The sequence below is a fragment of the Barbatula barbatula genome, assembly GCF_947034865.1.
Source record: "Barbatula barbatula genome assembly, chromosome: 11".
Classification (NCBI taxonomy): domain Eukaryota; kingdom Metazoa; phylum Chordata; class Actinopteri; order Cypriniformes; family Nemacheilidae; genus Barbatula; species Barbatula barbatula.
The window spans coordinates 4988671-5005963 of NC_136774.1; the positions used below are offsets into that span (position 1 = coordinate 4988671).

The 17293-nt window shown below is 36.3% G+C and overlaps 1 protein-coding gene across 1 annotated transcript in view; it reads right to left on the reverse strand.

The window, feature by feature from the left end:
- ntrk2a (neurotrophic tyrosine kinase, receptor, type 2a) overlaps positions 1-15291 on the reverse strand; it is a gene marked incomplete at both ends in the record, with an annotated part of 28602 nt that extends 13311 nt beyond the window's left edge. Inside the window, 12 exons of the mRNA XM_079467110.1 lie at positions 6764-6863; positions 7097-7134; positions 7216-7227; positions 7883-7909; positions 8024-8323; positions 10124-10256; positions 10621-10757; positions 13194-13336; positions 13915-13983; positions 14206-14277; positions 14371-14445; positions 15107-15291. Coding sequence (XP_079323236.1) covers positions 6764-6863; positions 7097-7134; positions 7216-7227; positions 7883-7909; positions 8024-8323; positions 10124-10256; positions 10621-10757; positions 13194-13336; positions 13915-13983; positions 14206-14277; positions 14371-14445; positions 15107-15291 — 1291 coding nt within the window. The remainder of the gene's footprint in view (positions 1-6763; positions 6864-7096; positions 7135-7215; positions 7228-7882; positions 7910-8023; positions 8324-10123; positions 10257-10620; positions 10758-13193; positions 13337-13914; positions 13984-14205; positions 14278-14370; positions 14446-15106) is intronic.
- Between the last annotated feature and the right edge of the window lie 2002 nt (positions 15292-17293).

Here is a 17293-nt window from a genome sequence, read left to right on the forward strand (position 1 = left end):
CTGTAGACACAAGCCTAAAATAATTACTAACTTCATGAAACGTTCTTTCGCTTAAATCTCTGCCAGCTCGCCATACGTCGACAACCAAAAAGGAAAAGCACTCCAGGCTATCCGTTTCAAGGTGCATCAACAAATATGACAAATGTAAATGTAGTAACGCTTACTAGAGGCGTGTTCACTAAACAATGCTCGCCCGTAGTGCTGTCGGTTCGCCGAACATTTTAACGTTTTCTTGCTAAACACATGGTTATCACTTGGTGAAAAATCCAATGAGAATGACATATTTACTTTACAGTTTCTGTGTTTAAGCCTGATGCTGCTTCTGTGCTTCCATGTCGATGTCTGCCATATAACGCTGCAGTATTGCCTTTAAAATCTGGTCATATTTGTGTGGGACAGAATACGTAAAAGAATGAGGGTGGGGGAGAGAGGAAATTCTTGCACCTCCACTCTGGGACATGAGACGGATTGTTTTTCTGTTTTTTAGGAAGTCTTACTGTTTTCCGACTAAACTGATGCTGTCTAGAGACAAGAAAACAGAACTGTGTTATTTACAGTAATGCATTTTATTAAATGCAGCACGGTCTCTTGTTGGTTTGCAAGAGATCTTGATAAACAGGACATTTTAAAATGTTATTTATTTTCTGAAGCAAAAACAATAAATCAAATTTTTCATCCCGGGAGAGTCCGGGGTTATTATAATCTAAAATCGTTCCTATTATTAAAACAAAATCAACACCTAACCAGTCAACATAAACAACAGACAGTGACTTAAACAGAGATGAGCAAGATTAAATCATTTTAGGACCACATTAGATTAAGTAGGCTGTACATATCCAGCTAAGTTAGTAAGTCTCTGATGTCTAAAGTAGATTTTTCTGCCCTTATAAAACAAAATATACAATATTTGTACATGGACAGTAGTAATAAAACAATAACACAAAATGTAAATGTTCTCATTCAGTCAACATTTGCAACCCATATTACTTCTGTTATGTGACAGGGAATCAGGTGTTCAACTAGAAAAATGTTGGTGCATCTTGAATTTTTTACATCATAAATTGCATCACAAAATGTAGTCTCGCTGAAAGATAACAGTGCTTGGAAATGTCGACTAAAAAGAATAGTTGTTTTAGAGTTAACACATTTTAATGAGAAGAACAACAACTCTTTTCTTTGGAATAATGTGCGCTGAATAACTACTTATGGTAAAACCAGAAATAAAGAAATAGGGTCAATTTAGATTTAATGTTGAAGATATCTTTTATTTCATTGGCTGTCCAATTTCTTGCCTGAAGTTAAATGGAAAACAACTTGAGTTGACGCCAATAATATTTAGGTTACAGGGTGCATCCCAACAAACAAAACAAAAGGCTTAAGAGGCTTTAAACTGCTTGACATTTTTGAATGTGTGTGCATGTGTTACAGAGAATAAAAGTGATAGTTAACTAACATTAAAATCATTCTCCCTGCTTGTAATAGTATGGTATATATATGCTTACGGTATGCATCTATAAATGATAATTTCATATATGACATAGAATTTGATGTCTTGTTTTGCACATACAGTATATGCATGGGTGTCTGCACTTATTGTGTCCACATCTTTATGGTTTAGCTGTCTGGTCATTAAATGTTTGAACAGGGTGAAATAGGGCCCATCTAGCATTATTCATTTATGAGGGACTTGGTTTGGGAGCAATTTCTCCTCTCTCAAAACATTAAGGACTGCGCTGCCCACTGACACAGATTCTGGAAACTCCCAAAGCCACTGATGGATTCACCCATTTATCCACTCAGCAAAAGTATGTGACCAGGTCACTATTTCCCTCGGTACACTGGGTTAGACTAAGGGGAGGGGCTACAAGAACCCTTCTCCTGCAACAACCAAATAACATCTGTCCAATATCAGCTACTGTACAATTGTCTAGATGGCTGGACAAGCTACAGGTGAGGTCAGCCATAAACCTCTCTGCTCTTCCAAAATGGTCCACAAAATTCTTGGTCCAGTTCAGTCTGATGTGAGCACAGTCATTGTTATCTGCTACGACCTCAACAGGAACATTGTGAAATAAAAATGAAACCTAAAAAAGACAAATCAGAACACGACAAAACATGCAAAACAAATCACAACATTAATATAAATCAAACAATAAAAAGCACAACATAACAGCTGAAAAAATGATATATTTACATAATGAACAAATGAATACAAAGCTAACAAAAAAGACAAATAATAGGGTAAATGATTTTGCTACAATGTCAACGGCGTACAAAAGCCAGAAGCAGTTTAGCAGAGAAAAAGATAAGGGTTATTCTGGAGTTAGTCTTTAGTGCTTTTGTAAGATGGTATATTCAACTTCTCATCAACTATACTGTAACAATAACACGGTGGATGGTGGCAAACTAAACACAATTCATTGCAATTTTATCTCAATTTAATATCTACCAATATACTACCAAATGAATGCTACCAAATTGAATCAAACTTGTAACTTCATTAGATAAAGGTAAGAACATACCGTCGAGCCCCACACGTGTTGTTTTTCAGCAGCACTACACATATAATGCACAGTTCACACTACAAGCAACATCCTCCCACTAATAGTGATTTGACACAATGAAAAAATGAGTGTATGAGATGACAAATTTGGGAAAACTTTTTGTCGTCATGATGATGACATGATGATGAACAGTTTACCCAGAAATTCTAACTTACCCTCATGTTGTTTGAAACCTGAATGATTTTCTTCCTTCCACAAAACAAAACCAGAAATACGACATGATACGTCTAACTTGTTTTTTGTCAAGTTGACCATGTTAAGCATGAGAAGCCTGCACGTTTAACAGTTCATGAGTCAAAATGCATGCAATAGCTTGTCACCCCACCTTTAAACCTAGTCCCAGACTAACTTAAATGTTGGAGGTGTCTTGATCAAAAACAAATAACACTGAAAATATATCAGCACAAATGTTTTGTCTCAAGATACACACAGTAATTTTTCTTAAATGTTATTATAATAACCTATTTTAACCAAGGCCTAGAACCGGTTTAAGATAAACCGTGTCTGGGAAACCGCCCCAATGTGTCAGGCTTTAATCAACAGTCTCTTCAACATACCAGCAGATATCAAATATAACTGTATAGGTATACATGTTTGTGTGTATAACGTGTGTGTGTGTGTGTGTGATCTCAGCTGTTGGTGATTCATTGAGAAGGATTCATGGCTGGAACTGAGTAACTATGACGCTTGTAACTATGGCAACAGTCAATGTTGTGGGAAGGCAACATCCACTCCTTTAACTCTAAACACACACATGCACAGACAGACTGTAAGTACACTGTGAATGGCTGACGGAAGATGGCGTTTGGTAATGATTTGTAATGAAGGACTGCAGGTTCAACCAGAGCTCTTTCTGTTGGTTTTAGTGCAACATAGACAAACATACTGGCTATCAAGACGGCAGATGGTGTACTGATGGTGCTCTTACACTTGCAGATGAAAAGCCAAGACACAGTAAAACATTTTACATGCCATGTGGGGAACTGTCAGGTTTCTCTTGGCCCTCAGAGTGGACCTAAATGTTAATATTAGTCTCAGTAAAAGTCTCCGGGTATTAAAATAGGTCTGTTTAACTTCCTGAAGCGCTGCGCAGACAGATCCACGTTTGATTTAAAAGTATCACAAAATAATTCAAGAGCACAGCATACTGCTTTCCGTCACGGTGTACTGTATTTGCTGCAGTAAGCTGATCTGTGAAACTACACAAGGACTGTGCGATAGTATAATAGTGTCAGTAAAATTGACGAATCACGGTGGCCTTTGTTTTTGCAAACTTTATGACGAGTTCCGCTCTCTTTTGGACCTCTACTTTTAGGAAAACGCTATGGTAAAAAACTGATGTCCAAAAAACATCAGGATGGACTTTGCTTTCAATTAATTTGATCCTAAAATGTTATGTTATTTAAGATCTATTGGGCAGCCGTGCTAACAAAAATGTTTCTGGTCGCCGCAGATCCACTAAACATGGACATGGAAATCTTTAGTGACTATTAACCTTTCCTGCTTTATAGTAGGAAGATAGAATCATTTACAAAATCTATGTTACAAATGTCATCTACTTTCACACCAGTAGTGTACGTCAGTAATACTAGATAAAATGTAATAGTATTAGTTTTAAACAGCGTCTTGTTTTTCAAAAGGAATGTTCCAGGTCCAAAACATGTAATGCTCTGTCGAAAGCATTTCAGGCATGCTGAAATAAGTTGGACTTCAGTTTAAATTTGTTTTACAGTAATCCGCTATCAATAAGCAAAACATTTCAGGTTGTTTCAATTCAAATCTAGAAATGTGGAGCTTGTAGTTTCTTGAAGTCAAATGTAGTCCTTGCATATATTGTCTGGACGTTTATGTACTATGTTTCAGCTTTGCCTTGTCCTGATAGAAGTTGAAACTGTCCATACTACTGAAGCAGTATGTATCTATATAATAACAGTGCATGTCTTTCACTAGACATTACAGGCATTACTTTGACATGTTTTCTTTTTTATATAATTGGGGGATAAGTCCTTATACTCTTCTATGGTCTTTTAATGTTGTTTAAAATCCAAAGTATTCCCTTAAAAACCTTTTGACAGTGCAGAGACGTGTGGGAAAGGCTGGAAAGAGGGGAGACTGGTGAGATGCACCTTAAGCACGTTAACCAAAGGCCACAAGTCTAGGAGCAATGATACTTCTGACCTTGAGGAGATTCATTGATTTTTTATTCGTCCAAACCAGAGAAAAACGAAACCTGCCCTTTGAATCATTGATAAGCACAAGGTTGCTGACTCTCTCACTCTTCCTCAGTCTCATACAGATGGAGCGCTGCGTCTCTCCAGACACCCACACTTCCTGAACCCGAGGGCTAAAATTTCACCAAGTTCCATTCCACATCCACTTCCTCTCCTAAACGTGCAGGTCTGCTTTTCTCCACATTTTAGTGAGTCCCTGCGTTTGTGTATGTGTGTTTACAGTGGGGCACAAAAGTCTGAGACCCAGTTTCAAATCTTCATTTAATCATAAAATATGTTTTTTAAAGAAATATCAAGGCATAAAGGTAAGATTTTCATGCAATCGAGCACACAATTCTCGAGTCAAGCTGGGTTTACAAAGGTCAGTAAATGTTTTGCCTAACTGCATGCTGTAGTAAAAAAAAGCATGGGGCATTATACTAACTACAAATAATGAATGAGTCCTCATAATACTGAAATGTTATAACATTAGAATAATGCAACAAAGAAGCAATGTGGGATGCAATGGTATGTTTGCTATACACCAAATAGATCATAAAAAAACGCTAAAGCGAAACCCATTAGAATATTATAATTCACTATTAAGCGTTCATATATGTAAATAATCGTTAATTTTGTCCTTGCGGAAAACCAAGAAGACATATACACAAGCACACACACATACACTCAAGACCACCGTGCGAAAATAAGCCCCTTAGGACATCTAACTCGACACTTCCTCTCAGAGAAACCACAAAAACAATCACACGCTCCCACTCAGAGACCAACTGACTATCAAGCTGTCATAAACCAGAACAAACACAAACATACTCTTACACATTAAACGGCCAGACTAAATTCCACCTTTTATTACACGCATCAACTGAGAGATCTGTTTCTGAGTTTTATTAGTCAGTGTTGCCTGCTTGCTTAGGCAAGAATATACAGCCGCCGAAAAAGACCATTTCAAAGCACCATTTCAGTTTTTCTGAATTTACTATTTATAAGTATTTGTTTATGTTCATGTTGGTCTCATTTTGTGAACTACTAACAATATTTCTATCAAATTTCAAATAAAAATATTGTTTCTTTTTACATTTATTTGCAGAAAATGGGAGAAACGGGTCAAAATAACAGAAAAGATGCTCTGTATATTTTCAGACCTCTATAAGTTCATATTGACTTTTACACAAATAAAACAGTAATCCTTGATAAATAAATTATGTGGTAACTGGGATTTTTATCACAGTTTTCATGTGTCGTGTCATGCTGTTAGTCTTTCACATTGCTGTCAACAACTGATGTAAATTTAACACACACTGGACTGGAACGACCACAGTACATCTAGAAATGCTGATTTGAAATGAAAATTTGGAATAGTCTCACTGTCTAGCATAACTCATAAACAAATCCTTAACCCGAAGTATTACACATTGGCAAATAACTCATGACACACTGTTCGTGCTATGAATAATACCTCAAATCATGTGGCGTGTTATTACTTTTCTTAGCATCTGATCAAAGACCTGGATATGGGCTCTTGGGCCAGCAAGTAACCTTGTAACCACCCTGAACACCCTAGAAACCGCTTAACAATGTTCTTAAAACACTCTGTACGCCTATGCAAAAACACCCAACTATCTTTTCGGAGTTGGTACATGCAAGCACCACTCAATTTTCTGAAAATATAAAAGTGTCTAATAAATAAGCAAAATGAATGCTTAAAAACATTTTTTTGTCATTTTCTGCTAACTTTAACACATTGGTCTACCCTTAACCCATATATACAAGAAAATAACATAATAGATTAGGTGCATGTTAGTAATTAGTAGAGTTCTAGAAAAAGACAAATCACAGCCTTTCCTTAAGCATTCTCTTTTCAACTTTACAAAAGAAACCCACTCATTCTGTCTGCACAATACATTCGCCCAGAGCTACAGTCCTTAATGAAGCTTGGCAGAGCTGCGCAAGGAACCGAGAGCCGCTTACCTTTGATTCCAAATTTTGAGTTGCGTCCAAACTTCAGAATGACAAGCATCAAGATGAAGCCTGTGAATGTGACCGCAGCGATTCCCACGACCACATACACCTATGAGAAGAATGGAATGCTTTTTACATGGCAGTCACTACTTTCAACGTTTCATCTGGATAAGCTGAAGTCTGCATTCTGAGCCTCCATAAACATATAAAAAAGCTGGAAGTATGAATATTGTATATTAAACATAATAAGATACAAACTGTTACTTTTTGTCAATTTAAAACAAATCATTATTATTGTTGGATTTTCATACAATTGTGTAGGAATAATTCGGTTTCACTCACAGCAACTTTATCTTCAGGGGGTCCAAGAGGTGTGTCATCTGTACATAGAATAAACATTTAGATTTACATTTATCAAATTACAAATCTGTCATCTATAATATATGTGCTTTTCTTCGTACCTGTTGTGGGATCTGAAGAGAAAGACAAAAACAGAAGAAAAACTTTAGAGTCAAGCAGCATTACCAATCTATGTAAATATCTGCAATTCACTTGGTTAAAGCAGAAATGTGTCATTTTTACCCAAAAGACTTGCAAAAAGATCACACGTCAGTTTAGGGGCAATTCTCACTATTAACAAACCATTAACTATGACTTTTCCCCCAATAAACTCTTAATATGTTTCTTATTAATAGTTAGTAAAGTGGTTGTTAGGTTTAGGTATTGGGTAGGATTAGGGTTGTAGAGTATGGGCATGCAGAATAAGTGCTTTAATAGTACTAATAAACAGCCAATATGCCAATAATATGCATGCTAATAACAACAAGTTAATAGTGAAAATTGCCCCTTATACTGAAGTGTTAATATTTTTTAAACAGTTTTTCTAAAAACTCAAATTTCGTTCACACAATTTGTTGGGCACTTTGACTGGTCAAGATGCTGAAATGAACAAATCAATATTTTGACAGTGTCAGGAGCAAAGTATTTTACACTTTGGAAGACCAACCTACAAATAGCTTAGTTATAAGTGACTGAGCACTGTACGCTCGGACAGAAAAAAATTATTTGAATATATAAAGAACTACACACTTCGGCTTTAATTGTACGCATGCTTATAAAGAATCTTACCATAATACACTGGATCAGTGACCGATTCTGATTAACATGAAAATAAGAAATAGGAAACTTTTCAGATATTATTGTCTATTACCGTGACATAATTGTAAAAACAATATCCATTTTTATTTTATTACTTCAACGTCATCTCACCATTCCACGGCTCACGCATGAAATGAGCAGATATGTCCTTGCTTTTTGTCCCGTACACATTACTAGCCAGCAGTGTGTATTGTCCATTGTTGATGTGCGTTGGACTGTCCAGCTGTAAGCAACCATGGTATTCGCCCTCTGAGTAATCGTGGATCTTGGTTCGAATGAAGCGTCCCTCTTCCACTGGATTACCATCTAACAACCAGCTGAGTTTCGGCTCTGGGTTGCCCGACACACTGAAGGGAATGCACCAGTGGTGGTCTGAGATAGCATCCATCAGCTTGTTGATTGCAGGAGGAACTGTCATCCCAAATCAGGCACAGATCAGCAGACCAATCAAAAATAAACAAAAACAGGCATTAGTATCCTAAAATATTTAAGGCAGCATTGAAAGTATATGGTTATGTAGGCGATAAGGTTGAGATTTTTTATCTTAAGGTTAAGAGAACAGGTCAAGTGAACAAAGAACCTTCAAAATCTAAATAATCGCTTAATAAGGTTTTATTTGGGAACACATGAATTCAAACACAACTTTTCAAGCACCACAAACAGTTTACTTCGTTTGTTTTAAAACATTACATAGTTATTTAATGCTTTCTTTGACATTCATTTGATATTTTAGGACGGATGCCTCTTGGTCAAGTAGCGCATAAAAGCCAGTGCTGAATATTTTGTCTAGTTTGGAAGTTCATTTTAGGAAGGAACCTAGACTTTATTCCACAGAAAGCGGGACAATGTCTTTCTCTCTAGATAGAAGTATGTGTGAAATACCATGCTTATGTTTATTTTTGTAATTAAGACCCCAACAATAAAAGTGTTGACTTGAATTCAGGACATTTTAGGAATTCATTTTAAAAAGAAAAAAGACCAAGAATAGGGATTAAAGAAAGCTGATCCATCCGCATTAAAAGTGTTGATTAACTCGAATAGAACCTAAAGAACTAAGTTAGGCTTAGACTAGAGAGAACGTCCAAAAATGTACACAACCTAAAGAAAACAACCATCACATGATGTAAAAACTTTGTCACTAGCGATGCGTGGGGAATGGTCGGGTGGGTAAGATAATAAAAAAGTTCATTCTGATTCATTGCGGGTGGGTCGCTGGTGGATAAGATCAGTCATTAATTATGCAAATATTAACTACATTCTGTAAAATACGAACGTGTTTTAAATGCATTTTCATCCGGCAGACAGGCACTTATTTGCAGACTCTCAGTTAAAAACAAAGTCCATCGCGAGGATTGGACGGCCAGGGGTCCATTCTTAAAGAAATGGAGGCGAAACAGATCCGAGAGAAAATGTAAAAATCTAATCAGCGTCAACTCCAATGCTTATTAGTTTATCCAGTCGTTGCTTTGGGCTGAAGATTACAGTTTGTGTGTCTGTGTTGCAATGACAGAAACAGCGATATTCGCATGAAAGTCTGAAAGGAGTAATAAAGCCTGTGTTTATTTAATTGAAAAATGTAGGCAAATCTGGGGAAAGCCAAACTTTGTTTGATAAATAAAAGTGTTTATGTAAAATACGCGTATTATTTATCAGAGAGGCGCAAATTAGCTCTAAAGTCAGGGAAGCTGCTGTTAAATAAATGATACACTGACGTCACGCTTAAAAACAAAGAATTAGAATTGGAATGAATAATGTGATGATCGGGTGCGGGTCGGGTGCGGATATCTAGATCAGAGAAAAAGATATGTGCAGGTTGGTGGAGGGTGGATGATTTGTATGAAGCAGCGGATTCGGGTGGCATTTGAGCTGATCCGCGCATCTCACCTGATGAAATGTATAGTGTCACTGCACTGTAAGTCACTATAAGTGTCTGCCAAATGCATAAATGTAATGTAATGCTGGCAAAAACGACCTTTGGGGTCATTTTATTTTAGAGGATAGGCTTTGAGCAAAAGTTGTTTCTTGTTCTCTGTATGCTGAAATTTGACTCAACGCTTAAAATAAGTAAAACATCAACCACCATTTAACCATCATATTTACTGCGGCTCCAGTTTGAATAAATATGAATTAGGCACCAGTTTTAAATAAACTGTTCACATAAAGCAAAGAACATATAGACAGTTCATATTCCAACAAAGTATGAAGACTTACACAGTATGTCCAGATGCAGAGACGCCTCAGACTCTCCCACCATGTTATCAGATGTGCAGGCTATTTTGCATCCATTGTCCAAGAAAGAGACATTCAGGAGCTTCAGCTCTGACATCTGACCCGAGCGTTTGAGCTGATGGTGTGTGTCACAACAACGTCAATGTCATTTCTATATCTAGTGTCCTGTTATGCTCCACAAATCAGTCTAAAAAACTGTCTATTTCATGTGTTGCAAGAACCGCAAAGAAATTAAATGTAATGTTATCACGCAAAATCTAAAGCAAATCTCACACTATTGACTTAAAACATAGAGGAAACTGTATTTAACACATTTTACTTTCACAATATGATTAATTTCTTTTCAAAAGACCCAAAGACCTAAACAAGTGTATTCCTGTTACAGTATATTAATTTTAAGAGCTGTATTAAACCTAAACATTATTGTTTACCATACTTCCCAAGTCAGATCTTAATATTCAGATTAATTTCACCATTACCTCGTATCGGGAACTTAGTTTGCAGGTGTTCCAGTTCAGACTGGGTGTGGGCATGCCTGATGTGTTGCATGTCAGCGTCACATTTGTCCCTTCCAACGTGGTGATCTTAGAAGGTCTGAGACTCACAGTGGGGAGAACTATAGCGAAACACACAACAAACCAAAAGACTTACATCTGCTGACTTACAATTAATAACTTGTATCTTCTAAAACATCTAAATAAAGTTGTAACATGAGCAGCAAAATGTTCACAACGATTGTTGTGGGATCTTGTTGAAATATTAAGACGTATAGTTGACATGAACTCTGACAGAAATGTATGTTCTTAATAGAATTGGTGTACTTTATTTTAAAGAAATGCTATTTACATTTAAACAAAATAGCTAAGAATTTTATATGTTCTTTGTGCCCACATTTTCTCTATAAATATCTTCAGGAAATGTCCAACTTTATGAATGATCAAAATGAAACATTCTTATTCATTCTTATTAAGATTTTAAATATGCAAATCTGGCTAAATCTTACCAAGTCTACTTGTTTTATTGTACTTGTTTTAATAATAGACCTTGAATTTATAAATTTGTATTGGTCACACTTACAATAAGGTCCAATCTATAATCAAGTTAATGCAAAAAATATTTAAAAACTATATATTAAAAATGTTTAATTTTCAAGTTATATGATTTACTTAATGTTAAATTTTTTAAACAAGAATAAACATTGATCAATTAAAAATTAATATGAACCTAATAAACATATTTTTGGTCACTGGTAGAAAAAATATTGTTATTAATATTTCGTGTTTTCTTTCATTTAATATTTGATATTTGCCTTCAGTTTTCCCCATGCATCACAGGAATGCCATTTTAGCCTGCTGAGTGCTAACAGCCAATTCAAGCAGTGTGGACAGTTCAGACTGCCTCTGTGTTGATGTCATCAGTGGATAGCAAAGTTAGATTTGTATCTCTCTCTGCATCCAGACGGCCACAGTTGGGTGCTTATCACTGTGCCCCTGGCATCTCTTGCAACAGCAGAAAGCTGCAGGTCACTTTACATATTTCATACGATTTACTGTCTGTTCATGTGCATCGCAAATGATGACAAAATCTTGCATGTAAATGTGGCACTCTAGATATTCTCCAAACTGTGAAAGATTGAAACAATTGACTGAAGCAACTCATTTTCCTTCATGACACAAAAAAATTGAAAACAGAGACAGTCTGTGGCCATAGGCCAGCAGACGCTCAGAGCAAAATCGGACTTTAAATGTCCCAGTGTTTTTGCATTCCGGGGATCCCCCCCGACTCACTCTATTTTTCCTTTTTCCTCCCTCTCTCCTTGTTCTCTCTTCCTCCCTTGAGGCCCTTTGGCTGTGGTAATGCTTAAAATAGGCCTGGCTGGAGGTTGATCTTTGGATCAATAATTATCCACGACTTAAGCCGCAGCCATGAAGCTACAGCCTGGACGGGACCAATTTAAAAAAACAAACAAACAAAACTTCACTCCGTAATATTATATTGCCGTGCATGCTTTGAGCATAATTGGCACGGTTTATTTAAAATGAAAAAGCAGTACAATCGTCACTCTGTGTTATTGAGTCAGTCTGAGATCAAGAGATAGAGAAAACTACTGAACCCAAATCCATAAGAAATGTAGCAAAGCTACCTAGTTCATACGTTTAGTTGAAAGAAGTACAAAAATATTCATTGCATTTTACAAAAATACATTTACAATACCTTTTGTTTCTATTATTTATATTTCTAAGGTCAACTTATAATGTAATTTATTAATGATAATATATTTTTCCACTGCAGACGGTTTCAGCGGCAATAACATAAACAAACGTTATGTGGCCCAAAGTAAACTTTCGGTAGACCTCTGCGAAGAATCTATAACTGCTGAGTAGTTTAATGTCATTTAATACAATATATATATATATATATATACAAATAAAACATATAAATGAATATATGTTAAATATAAAAAAAGTTGTTATATTTTAACCAAACACATAGACAAGTGTGTTTATTTTTCCATGCTCATCTTTCTATACAATCGCATCCTACTTAAATTACATTTAATTATAATACCAAGAGTTCTTAATATAACTTAATTTTCATTTAAATGTTGACTTGAAATAGTACCCTGGTTTTCTACAAGCTCCCATTTTAAGAATACAAAAGAAATGAAAAAAAAAACAATATAAAGTTAAAACTTTCAAACAAATAATAACAATAATAATAAACAATAATCAAACCCACGTAGACTGGGCAAGACAAGTGTTGTCTTGACATGTAAATGTGGGCATTTATGTTTTAAAATGTATTAATCTTTCTCATGTCAGAATGCCATGGAAGTACAGAACAAGATGTACTAAAACTAAGTAAATGGTCTTTTTTTCACTTGCAGGAAAGTTTTCAGTATGTTTTCATACAATGAACTCTTTTATCTTAAAAGATCAAGGAAAATTTGATTCTTCATGATAACAGCAACTAAAATGTTCTCTTCCATTCATTAATAAAAAGTGACAATAAAAGGAAATGTTCCTTTCTTTAATGATGAGTTTGATCTTACCACAGTCGGGCAGCGTCAGCGTGGAAAGATATCTCCTCTTCCCTCCCTCCAGCACACACAGCAGCTCTTCCGCCTCCTCTCCTCTCCACTGCTTTAGCCAGACATTTTCACATGAGCATTGCAAAGGGTTACCTGCTAGCAATCTGAAACACAGAGACATTTCTCAATCTCTAAAAAACATGTTAAAAATCATGCATGCACTAAAACACAACCCGCTACATGCATAGCCTGAAAGAACAATGTTGCATTATAACAGTGCGCGTTAGTGATTGACAGATACAGCGGCCAGGCCAGTTCATCTGCCTTTATTTGGCCTTTTGGAGATAATCGCTTTATAACCCGTCCTGCTTGGCTAATTAACAGCTTTCATTGTATTCGATTTCCAGTGTCAGCTTTCATTGTGTAAGTCGCATCATTTTCAGAGAAGCCTTGCTAATGGATATTTTACATTTTCTCTTTACTGAATTTTTAAGTGACTGGAATAAATATGTCAAATAAATACATTATTTAAGCAAGATTGTAAACATACATATATGCATATGTATGTACTGTATATGTGTGTGTGTAATATATTATAATATACAGGTATACTGTTTACATTGTAACATATTATTATCATTTTTATATATTTAACATATATTATTACAAATACCAGATTTACAAACTTAACAAAACTTTTTCGGTAAACTTAGTTTCGGTTAAAGTCGGTAAAAAGTCTCACAGATATGAGATGTTCAAATGCTGAAAAGTCCTCCACGACAGATATGACAGATCGTTTTCCTTGAGATTTCTGTAAGGAACCATAACACATTTAGTATTCATATAAGCATACAACATACTACTTGCCCATAACTCATGCGCTAATTCACTTCTTAAATCTTCAGTTAAAGTTGCACATACATTATATTGCAAAATGTGTAATTCTGTACCACAGATGACATGTCTAAACAGTTAAAATATGCTGATCAATACAACTGCAACATCTATTCATAAACCATAACAAAGCACTCACAGATACTGAAGTTTCTGGTTGTCCTCAAAGGCCTCCCGGTAAATATACGTGAGCCTTGTGTTTGTAACTGTTCTGTAGAACAATGCAACATTAATGTTACAATTTGCCACATTGCTAAAAAATATGATCTGAATGATAAGGGTCAATCATATTTATAGTACTCACAAGTTTCTTAGGTTGTGGTATAAGACGAGATCCTTTTCATTAATAGAAGTAAAATTGCTTTGATTTGCAATGTATCTGTATATGAAAAAAACATGCTCGCTCTTATTTCCCAGATAAATTGTAGTACAAAATACACTCGTTTCTGATCATGGCAAGCAATAAATATCATAACTGATTCATAACTAATACACAGCAAATATTATCGCAATTATCTGAAAAGACATTCTATACCAGACCATGTATTGCATAGTATTTTAGGAACATTTTGGAATAGATTTAATTTGACATGCAACTACACAACCCCTTTAAATGGATGCAAATGATTTCAATGACAGTGACAAAACCAGATATTTTATGTCACATAATTACAACACTCTTATTTATTTGTGTGCAACAAATAACACAAGAACGGCAGTAGAATATATTCATTTTAACCCAATCTCTATAAAATGACTCTTTTAAGAAGATAGACATGTCACTGCTTGGATGCACTTACAAAACCAATGCTTGTATATAAAAGATTTACTGTGGAACACGTGCAATAAATCACAAAAGTAAAGCACAGTTATGACAGGTATGGCACTGTAGTTCATTGAATGACTATTTTATAACTAGTTTTTTTAACCAAATCTACTGACCAAAAGGAGCACTGTAAGACAAATCATTTGTGATTCTGTATAAACCGCCTGACACGCAGCTCCTCGGTCTTTTATAAAGGGTCTTCATCTCAACTTACATGTCCGTGATGTTCTCCATCTCCGCCTCGGATTGCAGCATGGGAAAAGCCTTGATACTACGGTCCAAGTCCACGCAGGAGATCCGCACGCCACTGCACGTGCAGAGCTCGGGGCAAGCGGCTCCGGGCCTCCAAAGCGCGAGGAGCACCGGAACCCAACCGAACCCCCACCACAACAGGCTCATCTCCGGGTCCTCGCCGCCAGATTTATGACTCCTGGATGCGCGAAGGCAGTGCAAAAACGCGCGCTCGCGTCTGGAGCGTCCGAGCGCGGAACACGCAGAAACGATTTGGAACGCGTAGTAGGTCACCTAATCTCTCGTGTGTCTTTGGGTAAAGTGTCACTGTTTCTGGCCTTTGTTTGCCTGTACCTAGAACGACGGGTATGAGATGCGTTTACTGCAGCGTCTGATGCGGCGCAATAAGAGCAGGAGACGCGCTCGTGAGAAATGCGAGCGCTGGAGTGAGTGCGCGCAGAGCCGGATGATGCGCAGCGCATCAGAGGGGAGGAGACGATACGAGAGGGCGAAAAGATCATTAAAACACCTTATCGATGATTGACAGCATCCCGATCGAGCCTCACGCAGACTTTAAGACTTTGATTTACGCTGCTGTATGAATTTATCGAGGGCAACGCATATGGAATGTCATGCGTTACCGTGCATCACTTATTAAATCATTCCTAGTAGTTTAGGACCGGGCAATTGTTTTCTCACGTTTCTCGGATTGGGTTAATGAAAGCCACCAACTACCCACTAGCCCAAAACCTGGCAGATGTGCACACAGCAGCAGTTCGCGCACAAGCGTCAATCTCGTCACGCCAGACTAGACGCGCGTGAAGCCAGAATATAAATCAAAGGCAAAGCGGACATAAGCGTGTGCGCGCAGTGGGGTACAGTGAAGGTTGCCTTGCCTTTGCACTATCTAGTTAGCCTATATTTAGTCTATATTTAGACTATGACATATGGCATAAACCATAATGCTTAAACTATGCAGTGCCTTAAACCCAACTGCGCGAATGTTAGCGAATAACAGTGCACTGATACTGCATGCAGCATGAGCGCCGCACTGAGGGGGGCGTCCTTGGGTCAAAACCACACTTTGAAAAGCTTTAATATCTTTAATAAAATGTTACAATCAAAAACTTATTGAAAATAATGTTAACTTTTGTTTAGCATTTGAACCTTTTAAATGACACTGTTCATTCAGTGGAACACTTCAATGTAGGCTAATTATCTATTTATGACAAACTGTATATCACTAGAAATGCCTTTATAATTTACATTTGACCAGTTTATTACAATATACATTATGTAGAAAAAGATAAAGTAAATAACTTTTTAAGTGATTTTTGGTTACCAACAATCTAAGAGACAAGCCCTTATTTCAAAGCATTCAAGAATTACAACCATTCAAGTTTTCACGTGTATTCTCAATACATTCATAGATAGTTAAAAGGGTAAATGAGTATAAAGTGAGTAAAATTAAAATCACGTGATTTCATGTTGTGCGCTCACCCTCCTACAGACACAATCACATTAAATAAGTGAATAGATAAAGAAAACGTTCTGGGGTGCAGAACAGTTCAATAAAAAGGTGAAATGATAATCAATGATTTAAAAAGAGTACAGCAATGTCCATCAGTTCACCGAAGAATAAAAATTGTCATCATGTTTATTCACCCTCATGTCAAATTCTCAAGTATGACTTTGTACCTGTACCATGGCAGTCTTTCGGGTTTGCAGTAAATATTCATTTTTGGGTGCACTATCCCAATTTTACCATTTCGTCTTGACATATCTCCATCACTCGAAACATTTACAAAGTTGTTGATTGTGAATGGCAGTTTAATTTATATTCGAGAGAGATTTATAGATTGTTCAGCACAAGCTTGTTGGCATCTTCATCCTCTGTCAATGCAGATGAGCAGTGCACAGTCAAATCAAATATCAGAAAGAAGAGTATTTTGTGCTTATTTTTCAAATGAAAAAAATAATGCACATAAAATTTTATAAATAATTTAGCAAATTATTGTTATTGCTTTGTATGTGACTGCTAGTTTTAAGCATTTTTTTATATATATTTTCAAAGTACTGTATAAATTAGGGATTAGCTAACTTTAATCCAAGTGATGGGCCCTTATGGTCTTCACCTAATGATTAACAATGGTTTAAAGGGATAGTTTAC